We start from the raw sequence: 16,680 nt of genomic DNA on the forward strand, positions 1-16,680 counted from the left end.
GAAGTGTTGTTTTCTCAACTTGTGTGAGGACACATGCTTTTGTTTGAATGTGAAGCAAATCCACACTCGGCTAGAGAGGAAACTGTGTCTTTATACACTGAACCCCATGTGAGAACACAGCAGGAAAATGTGCAGAGAATTCTTTAGTGGATGAGACGATGACGTTTCCAACAGGCAACAGACGCAAAACTATAAAAACTATAAGAATGCAAACACGTAGAAGACGCCGCCAAAGAATTTAACTTGCAAAGACGGCTGTTGTAAACAAAAACACGTGATTTCCCCAACAGAATTTAAATGTCATGTTTAAACGTTTTAAATGTTTAACGTGCACCCAGACTGACTCGGACCATCTCCTGCTGCGTTCTGCTTCTGTGAAAGGCAAAGTTTGGAAAATGACGGGAGCAGATTCACTGGTTCACTCTGTCCATCTCTTCACTTATTCAAACTGGCAGCCATCACAGGCCTGACCTCCTTTCTTTCTCCTGCAACCATCTTTTCATCCTTTTAACTTCAGCTCCAACTTCAATACTTTCTTTCTGAACCGCTTCTTCCTCACTGACCTCCTCCTCCTCCTCCCTCCATCTTCATCTCACTTCTCAATCTCTAATGTTTCCCTACAGCTGAGGCCGGTTCGCTATAATAACTTTGTTGTTCACCTTTTAGAATCACTGCCAGACATGGACGCCCATCAAAATGAAATCCTTCCAGCTCACATCCGACACACACACACACACACACACACACACACACACACACACACACACACACACACACACACACACACACACACACTCTACTAGTCTCGGAAATACCATGAATAGGCCTACACTGTATGAGTGTGTGCAGGCCTCATTACACTGTAATTAGTGACCGGAAGGCAGAGCGAGCAATAACTATATCCAGACCTCACCATCAGATGTATGTGCCTACAAGTGTGTGTGTGCATGTGTGTGTGTCTGTGCACGTGTGTCTGTGTTTGTGTGTGTGCAAACCATATGCAGGACATCAGGGTGCGACATGTGCTCTGATCCTTCCTGACCATGAACTGCAGAACCATTACCACCAACATGGCAGTTCTGGTGATCAGGGGTCACATGGCCTGCAGCTGTGCACAGGGTCACACACACACACACACACACACACACACACACACCACACACACACACACACACACACACACACACACACACACACACACACACACACACACACACACACACACACACACACACACACTCAAAGCACACACAGACACACAGAGGTGAAGGGTCCATACTCTGAGTTCAGTTTTCAGGACTCATAAAATCGCAGCAGTTAAAACATCCGCCATTAATAAGCAGCAGGAGAGTAAAGAAGAAGCAGGAAATTCTCTTTGCTGGATTTAGTTTCACTAATAGAAGACAAGGTCGGTTCGTTTCCATGACGAGCACAGATACGACTTTATGCACATCTGTTGCCATTGGTGACGAGATGACAGCTGAGAAAACATTAAAGTATAAATACGACAACTTAGACTTAAGATCCTATTTTCTTCTTTGTACTTGAGTCTAACTACTTTAATTCAGCTCACACATTCCAGCAGTTAAAGTCCATCAACCCCTTTGTAGCGCACGGATCAGTCAGACTGATAAAGGATGTTTAATCTGGTACATGATCTGTTGTTGTGAACGCGTCGGACTCGGACAGTCGTCTGCTGTGTTCTTCACATGTGAAAGGCAAATTTTGGAAATTGTCCGGGCATTTTCCGGAGTTCGTGTCTGAAAACCACTTTCGAGGAGAATGGAATCGTTATGTGTTGAACATTTGAATAAATCAAACCTCTTACACGAGCCAATACGCTCATTGATTGTTATCAGCACGACGGCCTATTGTTTCCATGGCGACACTTTCCTGTATTATTGGTTTTCAGACGGTGAGTAATGGGCCTGTTTACATATTCACAGAACAATATTCAATTTGTGCAGTGAGCTCGCAGGCACATATACAGATATTAACCATCATGCAGACGTGTGAAAAACGACTCAAATCCCTGGATCTTGGAACTGTGCGCACACACACACACACACACACACACACACACACACACACACACACACACACACACACACACACACACACACACACACACACGGAAGCAGTGAAATGAATGCAGACAGAGACGCTACAAATACACTTGGAATGAGAAATGCTATCAAACTGCTCGCTGGCAGATAAGCCCTTCCTCTCTGTTTTGCAGCGGATCAATCTGCTGTCACACACTGCTGCTGTCACAGCGGCTTAAAGAATCATTCCTGAGTCCCTCCACACGCTCCCTTTAAACCCGCTCGGTTGGTATCCCTTCAAAATTCATGAAGTAATGAAGAACATCGTGTAAGGAAGCCGTGTCGGACGTTTTCCTGCACCTTATTTCTGTCGGCGTCAGGCTCTGCCTTTCACAGTCGGGTGACCCTGATGCTCTCACAGGCCTCGACTCGTCCTCACGCCTCAGAGAGTGTGGATGTGCGGGCTCCAGACAGGATGGTTAGCGACAGTCTGAACTCACATTCTTGAGTAAAAAAGGAAAAATGGAGCCACTCGGGCTGCGAGGGACAGAACTCGCGAATAAAACTCACAGATGTTGAAAGTATGATTGAATTTAAACATTTAGTCCATAGTTTATTTATACGTTTATCAAATCTAATGAAGAATTAGAAGTTAATAGTTTTTTACCAGAATTTGAGGCAATCCGCACAAAATTTACTATTATTAGATAATTTTGGGCAGGTGACATGGATTAAGAATATTAAACCTTCTATTCTAATAATGAATAACTGGAAAATCACCTAAATGATACATGACGGTGAGTAAATAAATGCTTTTTCTAACTTAAAATGAACTAAACCCAGTATTCACTCCTATTTTAGCTGATGTGATGATATTTTAAATGATCTGCAGTGTTAATATAGAAATATTGATTAGTTCTCCCATAAGTAAATTACCTCCCAGGTCATTTCTTTTCTTCAGCAAAGGGTCTAAAAACTACGTGATGAAGTTCAAGTGGGATCAGGAGCAACAGAGTGAGTCTGGCAGCCACAGGCAGGAAATGCTCCCATGGATCGTATCACAGGGAAGTTACAGATAACATTTTTGTTTTTCTATTTTCAAATTAAAACCTGAGCTCGTCATACCAGCAGCTCAGTGTGAGAGATATTTAAAAACCTCTTCCTGAACAGACTTTTAATCTGTTTGACTGCAGAATGAAGAGCTCATCAACATTTTCACACTCTGAGCTTTTTCAGTGTTTGTCATCCAGATCAGTAATGATTCAACAAAAAGGAACAGCGGCGATTTAATTCAATTTAAAATAATTGATCCAGTTGCCGCTCAATCCTGAATAACTGCATCACAAATGGGCTTTTTTAAAATCTTATGTAACCGCACTGTTCTATATGTGCATATATTTCCCTTCTTTCTGTCCTTGTCTTCTTTATGCCTCACTACCTTCCTCCCACACACACACACACACACACACACACACACACACACACACACACACACACACACACACACACACACACACACACACACACACACACACACACACACACACACACACACACACACTGCCCATGCACCTCACACTTTTCCCACCTCCTTGCTGCCACAGCTGGTGTCTCCCTCACCGTCTCCCCTGTCTCTCTATCACGTCCACCGACCACTCATCCCTCCGTTGCTCTAATCCACCTCTCTCTCCACCATCTCCACCTCCTTCATTCTTCTCTCCTTTGGCCTGAGAGGAGAGGAGGTGTGTGTGTGTGTGTGTGTGTGTGTGTGTGTGTGTGTGTGTGTGTGTGTGTGTGTGTGTGTGTGTGTGGCATTACCCACCACATCTCTATATGCATAGAACTGTCGGCCTCCCACACACACACACATCATTAATTAAACCCACATCACTTAGAATGTGTGCATACGTGCATGTTTGACCACACACACACACACACACACACACACACACAAACATGCACACATTCACACACACACGTGGCATGCACAAACTGCAATTCAGCCCTCGCTGTTTTCATTGACTCCCTCCTCCTCCCGGTGCACCACCCACATTATGAAGGTCAATGATGAGTGATGGGTATTGTCTGCAGACGCACACGTTTACAGACGCAAACGCACACAAGAACAAAAGCTGCAAAGAAACAGCAGACAAGGTACACAATATGTTTTTCTGCCGCTATACCACAACAAAGCACATCTGTCGTGGGGGCATGGCAGGCACCCGGTCGACATCTGCCCCCGCGTCACCGCAACAACACACGTTGGATTGGTTCCCAAAATCAGCCTGGTACACACACACTCACACATGCACACACACAGACCACCAAGCCATCCCTGCCGTCAGTCTGCCCCTGAAAAAAACCCAACAACCTCCTAAAATCGATGCTGAGTGTGCAGAGTTTCATCCCGAGTGGCGCTGCGAGAGCCGGATAATAACCCGGCCCGACAATCACATTTACGTAGACACCGAATTGATTAAACAATTAGTTTAGTGCGAGCGTTTGAAAAGCATCTCAGCACAAAAAGATTCATTATCCACCGTATCTTTCTCAGCATTCCTCAGAGTAAACACAGGGAATAAATCCCACGTTAATCCACTCTGAATTAACAGTACAGGGGTTAAAAGGGATCGCTGAGGGCGATAATACTGCAGTATCTTCACGTCTGAGTGCATCAGTAGCAGCGTGTGTGAGTGTGCACCAAACACACAGGAATCAAGTTCAGGTACTTTTTTTTATGACATTAAAATAAGAAGGTTTACAAAGTGAAGAATAAACGGATTAACTGGATTATTTGACATGTTGTATTGATTCTTGGTGAAATTATCTTTGTTTTTATTTTCAATACTGTGCACACTGTGTAAAAGTACTGTATGTACTTTGATTTCCAACCTTGGCAGAACGTTCCCACCTTTCCACTCTGTCTGCTTGAATCACTATTCTGCAGGCTTTGCAGATCACGTCCCGGGCTAACAGGATCGACCACTTTCCCTTCGACGTGATTTAACGCTCTCACGGCTCAATCACATCACAGCAGACTGAGCTGATTCTGACTGATGAGCAACGTGGGAAGTTCATATTTCATGCACATCATTATTCCACTGTGACACGGAGGTAAATAACTTTGAGGAGGGCTGGATTCCATTTGGCTGCTTCAGTTTCTGGGTCTCTGTGTTGTTGGTGCTGACTCACTGTGGCTGTCATGACTTACTGGAACACACCAACAGAAACAGCCATTGTTATGTCATTAGTAACAGCAGTGCGTTTCCTATATGACTAAATACAGCATCACTGTTCTGATTGGCAAAGCCCCCAATTGGTCACAGTCAGAATTGCATGTTATAGATGGAAACATCAATGGCCTGCATTTATGTATAGGGCTTTTCTTGCCTGATTGACAACTCAAAGTCACAATCACCCATTCACATTCATTCATTCATCTATATCCAGCACTTTTTCAGCACTGGGGCAAATGATGGATGCAGACTGGAGGAGCCGGGGATCGAACCACCGACTTTCTTGTAAGAGGACGACCCACTCTACCTCCTGAGCCTCAGTAGTTATCCATCACTGCTGGTGTTTGAAGTGTCATAATCCTGGAGCTATCCATGTTGACTCTACATAGAGTTAGTAAATATTTCCTTGTGTATAGATGCACCCACAGGAGAAGTTTTCCCTGTTTACGTGTTAGAAAATAAAAATAAACTGCATGATCGGATATCTCAAGTGAATCTCTGTGGTGAATACACGTCTCAGGGTGTGTGTGTGTGTCTGTGTGAGTGAGCACACACCTCCTGTCACTCTATAGGGAGAGAGAGAGAGTGAGCAATAACATAAATAGCCCCAGAGAAAAACAGGTGAAGATAAAAAACATGAAAAATGCTGTCTTCCAGGAAGCACTGACACTGCAGAAGAGGCTGATAACCACAGCAACAAAAGTGAAAATAAACAGCAGAGTTAAATTTAGCTCAGCATCAGCATCTCCATCTGTCTACCCGACTTTCGGTTTGCCTCCACAGACAGTCTTATCTACTTAGAACATACTGTGCTGTTAACGCTCCATAAATCTGAAGCTTGAGATTCATTAGCGACATAGGGAACACACGAGGAAGTACCAGGGGAAATTAATAGGTAACCACGCCAAGAGCAACCAGTCGAGCCTCTCAAGGCCACGGTGTTGATTACATGATGCAACTAGAATGGTTCTCACTAGAACTCATAACTCCACCAAGGCCCAACAGTCGCCTTGTGAAACCACTAGATCCAGATTTTTATTTGGATCTGCAGCAAATTGCCCAAAATCCTAAACATCAGCTTCCTAAACATGTCGGATATTTTCATCAAGATCCATGAATTATACTAAATCAACGAAAATCTCATAATGTTCAAGAAAGTGAAAAAAGAAAAACTCTTGGATCTGCAAAGTGTAATGGGTTCACATCCTTCCACCAGGTTTTGTGGTTATTCTTCCAGTTTTTATAATCCTGCAAACTAACAGACAGACAAAGCAAACGCAGATGAAACCTAACCACCTCGGCGGAGGTAATAAAAATGGAGAGTGAAGCAGATGTGTGCTCAGGCCGACTACAAATGGGGGTAATAATGAAAAACCATGTTCTGAGAGTGGTGCGAGAGGAGAAATGAAAAAATCCTCTCAAATTCCTGCGTATTCAAATGGACAAGTGCAGTGCAGTTTTAAAAAAAAGGACAATAATATTGTTTATTTATAATAAAAACAACACTGTCTGACGATTTTTTCAACAACCAGCTCATCAAGAAAGGTCACAGGTTCTGTACTTCCTGGGATCTTTGGCAACACATAAAGAAAGTTAATGGTAAATCCAAAATGTGAAGGGGTTTATCCTCTTGGGAGCATGACTGTGTTTTCTGCATTTGTCTGTTTTCATCAGTTTGGTGGGTGTCGCCCAATCAGCAGTGATGTGTATATAAACCCCACCTTATTAAAAAGGAAGTCCACACAATGGATTCTCAAGTTCTCTATGCAGCAGCTGCTGTTTTGATGTTTGAAGATGTTGGAGGCAGATATTCCAGATATCCAGACTGCAAAAACATATTTTGAAGTATTAAACATGTATTTAAACTCACGTCATCTACCTCTGAGATTTCATCCACAAGAACGCAAAGCTTGCATCTCGACAGTGTTCAAAGCAAAACCGTTTACATTTAAATAAACAGTTTTGCTGCAGTTTGTCGGAGCTGAACGCAGCCCGGGCTGACTGATCCCTGTGGCTCCGCCCACAGAACCTACACAGGAAGTCAGCTCACCTGCAGAACTCTGTCAGGAAAAAGAAAAACACCTGAGGCCTCAAGCTTCAAATGTTTGGACTGTGGGCAAGAAAATGTGAGTTTGCCTTGTTCAATGTTTTGTGAGTGGCTGTGTACGGGTTGATTTTATATTGTATGTCATCTTCTTTTGTTAGAAAACTTTCCAAACTATTCCCAAACAAAACAGTGGATTTGAAACCTTGAATCTAATTAAGTTGATTTCTCCTGGAGCCAGATCATTGCAGGTGTAACAGTATTCAGCTTAATTATTCACCTTAAAATATACAATGTGTGACATAAAAACACTACTGATAGTAATTTATATGCAATACAGGACTTATTTAATCCAGTAACAAATATTTGATGAGGCCATTAAAAAAAAAAAAATCTTTGCATTTGAAAAATAACCTTATCAGCGCTCCCTGGTGGCAATTACTTGTTATTGATAATGTGACATATAGTGTATGCTGATGACTGACCAATATATTTCTGCAATAAGGCAATATTAAACAATTATCAGTAATACTACATAACTATATTCTGTCTGTCAATATCACCTTGTTATTGCTGTCTATTAATTACCGAAGTTATTAACCCTCAATATTCACCTTAGGCTTTCTTAAAGGAACAGTTCCCCCATAAAATCTAAACTGTTTCATCTGTTGTCGTTAGGACCACGGAACACTGTCAAACTTCTCACTGTCAAACTTCTCACAAACTCTTTGCTTCCCTATGCAAGGCTCCAGTACAAATACACAGAGTGCACACACTGATGCCAGCATGTTGTGTTACTGCTGCTTGTGTCACCCTCTCCCACGTTGAAACAATGAGCTCGGTGAAAGGATTCGGACTCACTGCTGTTCCCAGCCTTTTCCTTCCTGCCAGTGAGAATGAAAGCAGAAAGCCTCGCACTGTTTCCTCCCCCCTCTGCTGTTAAATCAGGGTGATTCACCCCTGCTCACCAACAACACACACACACACACACACACACACACACACACACACACACACACACACACACACACACACACACACACACACACACACACAACACCCTACACCCTAAGAAAGGTGCATGGTTGAGGGGTTGCGGAGTAACCACACACACACACACATACACTTGCCCACTACGCTTCCTATGGAGACACACAACTCGGAGGCAGTTGGGTAACAGGACTGGGGACGTTGCCAAAAGGCCAGAGTGGTTGGACGAGGGTCTTAAGAGGGGGAACTGGTTCCCAGGGCTCTTAGAACAAAACTGTCTTTTTTCCATCAGGGTGGATTTAAATGTCCCCTCACACTCTGCTGTAAATAGCTCCACAGCAGCAGGCCGGTCCACATGGAGGTCAGAGCTGCAGCTCAGTGAATCAACACACACACTCTATGTAAACCTTTCGTTCTGGTTAACAATCGACTACTAACGAAACCTCTAATAAACTAGAGGGACACTCAGTAGAGCTCACACATCCAACAAGGCCCCACAAATTACACACACTCATAGATATCAGAACATCTTTTTTTCCTGGATCTGGATTTGCAACAACATTTAATTGGTTCTTCAATGATGAGAACCACATCCGTCCACCAAGTTTCGTGGTGATCCGTCCAGTAGTTTTTGCGTAATCTTGCTCACAAACAAACAAACAAACCAACCAACCAACAGGGGTGGAAACATAACCTCCTTGGCAGAAGACCTACAAATGCACACTGCAGAGAGGAGGAACACTTAAAAGATGATTCACCCTAGTCCTCTGCAGCTCTTTCACAAAACCACACGGTCGGAGGGAACATCGGCTCAACATCAGCAGAGTGAAAAATAAATAGGGGAACGTGGGAGAGCAGCCAGATGATGACATTAGAAAATGGATCCTGCTCACATGGTAGAAATATAATGGATTTAGCAGAATGCCGGTCAAACAAGGACAACGCAGCAGCAGGGATGGAACGAGTCAGGATAAAGTTTTAATGTTAATGAAAGAAGAATCACAGTTGATGTCAAAATTCAACTCAAATTAGAAGTTTGGAGTCTCCAAATCTTACCATAACAGCAGAGCAGACACGTCTTTGAGTTTTTACCTTTCCGGCCCCAAAACCAGTATTTACGCCGTCGTTTCATTGTCAGTCCAGTGTCTTTATAATTTTTAATAAAAGGAAAACAGAAATGAAACTCAAGCTTTCCACCTAACACAGATATATTCAACTAACAGTGTTCATCCTCATTGTGTTGTCCAGCCTGTAAGAATCACCTACCAGAGGCAGCGTGTCTCAGGCGGCACCTCCGGTAACGGGCGGCCAGGCAGTCCATGCTGTGTCCCAATCTCTGGTGTGCAACTAGATGAAGTCAAGGGAAATAACTAGTGCTACTGTTCACTTTCTCAAACTTGGAGTAAAAATACACCTCTTTTCCTTCCTTCCTTCCTTCTTCCACCTCATCCAGGGAACAAAGGTACAGAGGAGACCCCCCACCTGACAGGACGCTGCGCTGGACTGATCTCCTGCTCGAGAGAAGAGACACGGCACTGAGGAGACAGACGAGACCTTCACATCTTTTCTGTCCTCTTGCAGACGGGATGTCCACAATTTCGCAAAGGTGAAACCGCTCCACGTCTTCCTCTGTGTAAAGTTACTTCCTCAAAGTGTCCCTCGGTGTCCACGTCTGTATTCTACCCGTCTTACCTCAGACTTGAGGTGTGGGTCAGTTACAGTAGCTTTCTGGGAAACGACCCGACATAGGCCGACGATGCCAGTCAGAAGAGGGGAAACGCTGCAGGCAGGAAGCAGCGGCTGGGTCATGGAAGGAGAAAGGAGTGTTTCCTGTCCCAATCACAGCAGATGTGTAGGCTGCTGTGGACGGGTCATGTTGGGACTGACTCAGACCGACAGGATTAATGAGTTCAAACTGTTAAGGTTTGGAGTTAAGATAAAAAAAATTGAAGTGCAGTAAATTAAAGATTCGATTAGAGAACAATTTGTTCTTGAATGTTGTGTGAGGGATATAGACACACACACACACACACACACACACACACACACACACACACACACACACAAACTGTCTACAAGTAGTTAATCTATTAGCTTCCTCTCTGTGGCTGTTTGTGTGTGTGTGTGTGTGTGTGTGTCTGTGTGCTCTTGTACAGCTATCTTTGTGAGGACCAGTTTGAGTTGACAACCTACGGAGTGAGGACATTTTAAGGAAAGTGAGGACATTTTGGCCGGTCCTCACTTTGTGACCCCCCTCTGATGGACTGTTTGGGGGTTTTAGGGTCGGGGTTAGAATTAGGTTTAGGTTAGGTTAAGGGTTAGGGTTAGTGTTAAGCATTTAATTTGGATGGTTAGGGAATGCATTATGCCAATGAGTGTCCTCACTAAAATAGCGGTACAAACGTGTGTGTGTGTGTGTGTGTGTGTGTGTGTGTGTGTGTGTGTGTGTGTGTGTGTGTGTGTGTGTGTGTGTGTGTGTGTGTGTGTGTGTGTGTGTGTGTGTGTGTGGTCGATCAAAGGGTGTGTTGCTCATGTATGTTTAAGGTGAAGACATTTTTTAAGGTTAGGAAATCAATGTAAGTCAATGACATTAAACACAACTCTGTGTGTATGTCACAGTTGTACTAATACTACTTTGCAATTTTTTTGTATTTTTAAATCATATTTGAGTCTAAATTAAATTGTTAAAGAGCTAATGCATAAAATCTTGCTTTACATACAAAGTTGTACTTTGGACCCTGTGTGCGTGTCCTCATAAAACACTGAACACAGAAGTTGGTGTTTTGCACTGAGCTGCCGCTCGACGGGTGAATTATTCCTGAGCGTTTACCTCCACCTACTGGCCTGTGTGAAAATCTCAACTTTGAACCTTAACTTTAGTGTTTTTGTGTCGTGTCTGATCACGTGTGTGCGACCGCAGAACGATATCACGAAAACACACACGGATTAGTCATTTCCTGCTGAGTGCACCCCACAGGGATTACCAACTGATCAAACCAATAACATCCTTCACACCTTTATGTACAGTCACGTCCTGTCTGAGACGTCCCCGCTCGACACAGTAAACTCAGAAGAGTCAAACAAGGAAATGATGTAATCATGCATTCCTCCATGTCATAAAAAGTTGGCCAACTGGCCTATAAGTGACAGTAACATACACCACGGTCACTAATGTTGTACCAAAGTGAAATCTGACCTTTGAACGAGAGAAAGTCATAAACTGACACTTAGAGCTCAATCTTCAGTCCAAATTCAAAACTGTATTCTACATACATTTAAAAGCATTTATTGAATATTAAGCATCAGGTTGTTCCTTTAATGTCTATATAAGTATTTGGCTAAACCAGCCGTCACACATTTTATTGCAACAGGCTGCAAAAACTAGATTATACCTTATGTAACTGCCAATTTACACATTCAGCAACAGAGAGCAACATTAGCCTGATGTTAATTTCTACTGTCCCTCTTATTATGAACTGCGTTTTACAAAGATAAAAAGATTTTTTTAAATATGGATGATGCACAAAGACTGAGTTAGCGGTTTACATATTAAAACTTTAAGTAGCCAGTTATCTGGAGAAATGTGTACGTTTTGTTAAACAATTGGTTTAAATCCATCGGCATGACATGTAAATAAAAAAAATATATATTCACAAAAAAGTGTTTCTAGTCATTCACTCTCTTTTAAGCTCTGGATTAAGAAAATATTTGTTTTTTTAGCAGCTAAACTGCTGCGTGTATGGAAAACATGGGCTTTATCAGAACTGTTTGAAATCAGCTGCCTGTTGTTGCTGGCAACAAGGTGGATGACAAAAACAATGAGCTGAGAGATACTGACAATTATCAAGAACTGCAGAGTTGGGTAATAATTCACTGATGATTCACCAGTATAAGCAAAACCTTTTTGTATTATAATGATTAAGCAGCTTTAATCATAGAATTATTCATTTCATTAACAGGCGGCAAAGATATTTTTCCTTTTTAGAATCAGAATATACGGCACAAAAAGTTTATAGAATAGTAAATTTACAAAGGTGTCTATGCATCTTCTCGGCATGACGTCTCTTCTGAGAGGAGGAATCCTGTTTTTAGGGGTTATTCACAAGACTATAGTGATATTCCCATAAAGCAAATCATTTCCATCTGACTTTGTAGAAATAAATACAAATCCCAGATGAAGCAGTGGCTCTCCATGTCAGAAGGTACGGTTATAGGTGGTTTATAATGACGAGGTGCAGCACAGCACGACATATAAAAACAATAAAATCCTCTTAAAGTCCTCATGAACTGATCTGCACAAGGGAACCACTGTGAAGTGTCGGTGGAGACAGTGAGAGGGTTGAGTTCAGGCTGAATGGTCACCAGTGTCGCAAAAATAACACAATCCAGGCGGCCACCATTCCCACTGCTTGTGTCTGAGCAGGGAACACACAGCTCCTCTGTCAGGGACTCGGCTGCACTCACAGTAACAACACCGCACACAGACCTGCCCTGAAGCTACAGCGATAAATAACTCATTCTAACATGTGAGGTTTAATAAGATGGAGGCTTGAGCAGTGGGACGTTTTATGTTTAAATCAATAAGAGGCAATTTCAAGAGAGAGCTTTTTTTTCTTCTTCCGCTGCTGCAAACTCCTTATTAGTGTATATGATAAAGAAAGTGTTCATATTTATATCGCAAAGCATTTCCGACAACCACCTCTGTTACACGAGAGCTAACAGGATCACAGCGTCTCGCAATGTACATCCAAGGATGAGTCTGTGAAATCAGATCAGTGTGACACACATCTGTTCAGGAACAAAACAGACATATTTCATAATGATGCTCTTTTTCTCCAGCATAAATTGATGGGACTCAGGATGACCTCAAATGTAAGAAGCATATCAGAGCATCATTATGACAACACACTGCTTCTGTAATGAAATCACATCCACGGCATAATAAAACCACTGGAACCACAGAAGCTTATTACCTCTGCCCAGGAGGTTTTGCTTTTTCTCCCTCGTTTGTTTCTTTGTCAGCAGGATTACTCATGTAATACTGAACGGATTTCCACGGAATTTGGTAGAAGGATGAGAAATGGGCTCAGAAAGAACCCATTACATTTTTTGTTGTGTGCAATTTGGTGCAGCTTGATTGAATTTAAAGAGACTGCTGGGTCTTGGCAGAGGTATGCGCTCGACTAAGTGCCGTTATAGGTTGTGTGGGTTGTTGGTTTGTTTCTTTGTCAGCAATGATTATATAACTATAGAACAGATTTCCACAAATCTTGGAGGAAGGATGGGACATGGGCCAAGAAAGAAGCCAATCAATTTTGGAACGGATGTGGACATCGGTGCAAATCCAGGAATTTTTCATAGATGCCCCAGGGAATTATTCAGGGATCTTGATGAAAACAATCAGGTTCAGGGAACTGATAGGAATGTGTGCCAGTTGATACGGATTAATCTGAATCTAATCTGAATGTAGAGGATTTAAATGTGGTTTCACAAAGGCCCTGTTTGTTGGTGAAGGTTTGCACTCTGCTAAGTCTCATTCTTATGAACTCATTTTACTTTTAACAGAAACAGCGTGGCAGATTAGTTTAAAGCTCAGTAGTGGGTCACGGAGAAGCAGAAATGATGGGAGGACATGAGGACAGGTTTTCTGTCAGGGCGGTGGAAACCGTTCATCTAAGATAGAGAAACGAGGCACTGCAGCACAGGTGGGAACTATGAGGGTGGATCTTTTGACTTCAGTATTGCTAACACCCAATGATTCCCTGACAGATAATATCTCTGGGTAACTACCTCACTTCCTGACTCAATACTAATCACCTACAGATGAAGAGACTGGAGCTGAGAGAGCTCGCAGACCTCGTCTTAACAAATGGCAAAAATAAGCACAGAGCAAAGTTCACATCAAGCTGCCTGTGCAGTACAGTAGATCTTTGGATGCATGTTTGCACACGAACGCCACGGATTTGCAAGACCTGAAGGAGTCATACTAGTGCCTCTCGTCTCAGCTGTTCATGCCCAGACACACAACTGGCATTTATTTGGATCCTTGTTTTCTGAAAAAAATATAGACAGATTTAATCTGACTCAAGCCTTGGGAAACTTTCAGGGACAGCAAAGATCCACCTGGACGCATGAATCGAAATGGATCCCACACAGTTTTTTGATCACATTTAAAAATCCAAAGTAAAGATATAAAGATGCAAGTGAACCTCTTGCTCCTGAGATTTGCATCTTGAGCACAAGAAGTGTTCCTGAACTCCTTTGAGGTGGCGTTTTTCCGGAAAGAAAAAGAAATGTGCCCTCCAGCATGTGCATGGTTACACAACAGGCTGGGGCTTGTCTGAGAAACCTTCATACCTGCTGAGCTGAGCAGCCAGTGGTGTGTAAACAAGGCTGTAATGTAGCCCAGGTGTCTATAGGTGTGTTGCAGTGTGGTCATTCCATGCTTTCCCAACCAGACTGACCAGAAAAACATGACAGCTAATGCTACAGATAAGTCACCACACTGAGTCACAGGTGGAACTTTTACAGCCTGTAGCTGGTTATTCATTTGTAGCCAAGCTGTCTCTGCACAGGTTGGTGCGTAAAGACGTTTTCATGGTGTTGCTGTGCGTAAAAAGTCACAAAAAACACACACAAATCTACATTAATCTCATCTGTGATCATTTAAGTTTCCTTGATGAAAACGATCTCCTAGTGTTCATTTAAAAACTCACCTTCTTCCTCTTCTTCCTCTTCTTCTGGCTCCTCACTTTCCATGCTTCGTTCCTTCCTTCGAAAAGCGACTCTGCTAAATCCGTCCATTCTCCGGTGACGCACTGGCCGCTCCAGCATCGAGACACTTAAATAAAACGCAATCAAACACGATCAACACATAACTACACAAGTGTTCGCCTCGTTGAGACTCAGCGTCCCGCGCGTCCCGCTCCAGCGGCGCGGCGGCTCCTCACGTGCGTCCCGCCAGTGAAAACAACCTGAGTGCGCGTTTATAAAACATTAACAGCCGCACAGGGAGGGACACGTTAACAGCTGCGCACATCTGGAACAGCTGGTTCGGCCTCATCCACTAATCTCCCCCCCAGAATGTCACCTTGGTGATGGGGGCGTTTCCTTCGCCACGACCGCCTCCCACCCCCCCTCAGTGTGTACTGGTGGTGCAGACCTCCTTATTGTTAAAGCCACACAATGTCCCTACTGTTGCTCCCTCCCCCCCTAAACACACACACACACACGCACACACCAATGTCTCATTATTTGCAAGTTGTCAAAATCAATGTTTTCTTCTAAAACTAAAAAGTAAAAGTTGTTGTTTTGTACTAAGTCACATTCCACAGATGACATCTCAACTTCCTCAACAACTCTTTACATTTTGAGTAATGTGGCCTCAAATAAACCCCAAATAATATATAAAAACTGGCACAATTATACATAACTACAGAATATTAAAATGAGAAATATTCTCATTTGAGCAGTCTTACGTGAAGATCCATCTAGTGTATTTAAAACATACTAATCTACCGTGTGTGTGTGTGTGTGTGGTCTGCATGGGTCATACTTTGTATATAAGGATGAGCGACGTGTCCACTTCTTCCCACTATCCAGACATGAAGCGTACGAACGCTGCCATCTTGTGCCGATGACGTCATTTGGAGTGAGGTCAACCGATGGCGAATCAGTCTCAGTTATACATCAGATATTAACTATTTAAACCAAACTTACTGGAAAAGTCTAAACGTCAGAAACCACGTTTGAGAAAAACAAAACTTTTTACTTTGATCCACGTCCCATCCACTGACTTTGAGGAGACAGGGTTTATGACTTATTCCATAGCCATCCACCAGGGGGAGATTAAAATGCTTTGGCTTCACTTCTGAGTAGCTGTCATGTCGTCCATCTTTATATAGAGTTTAAATGGATGATCAGAAAACAGTTGGATAGAGAAACGGACACACACACAAACAGTCACATATAAATTCGAGGACAGATCTTTAATTGACTCGTGAAACCAATTTAACACGTTATTTTAAAATGGAGGAGAAACTGTAAAACCCACAGTAGTTCAGCTTTTTAAACCTCAGGTTTTTGTTTTATTTCCTCTCACTGGATTAGTCTCTCTCCATCTCAGCTTTATTGTGCAAACAAACCATGAGAGTTAACCTGCATGGCTTCAGGAGCTACTTTCGGACCACAGACATTTTTCCTCACTCTGTAGCAACAATCTACATCGTTAACAAAGACAAATGCAACAAATGTACACACAAATGTACACACAGAGAACATAGTCTGCTCATTTTCCGCATGTCATTACAACGCAATACTGGCTATCTAGTTTTAGTTCATCCATTTCATATCCATGTGGCAAAGT

At 42.8% G+C, this 16,680-nt stretch overlaps 1 protein-coding gene across 4 annotated transcripts in view; it reads right to left on the reverse strand.

Annotated features, from left to right (window-relative positions):
• Positions 1 to 15,303, reverse strand: part of fgd4a (FYVE, RhoGEF and PH domain containing 4a) — a 47,529-nt gene extending 32,226 nt beyond the window's left edge. Inside the window, exons 1-2 of one of the 4 annotated variants that reach the window (XM_034588233.1) lie at positions 9,582 to 9,781; positions 9,372 to 9,461 (exon numbers count right to left, since the gene is read on the reverse strand). In XM_034588233.1, coding sequence (XP_034444124.1) covers positions 9,372 to 9,461; positions 9,582 to 9,636 — 145 coding nt within the window. In that variant the 5' untranslated portion in view covers positions 9,637 to 9,781. Of the gene's footprint in view, positions 1 to 9,371; positions 9,462 to 9,581; positions 9,782 to 15,031 lie in introns of those variants that run through there. The other 3 variants (XM_034588236.1, XM_034588238.1, XM_034588235.1) reach the window with 3 other exon arrangements.
• Between the last annotated feature and the right edge of the window lie 1,377 nt (positions 15,304 to 16,680).

Source organism: Hippoglossus hippoglossus, chromosome 6, assembly GCF_009819705.1.
Source record: "Hippoglossus hippoglossus isolate fHipHip1 chromosome 6, fHipHip1.pri, whole genome shotgun sequence".
NCBI lineage: Eukaryota > Metazoa > Chordata > Actinopteri > Pleuronectiformes > Pleuronectidae > Hippoglossus > Hippoglossus hippoglossus.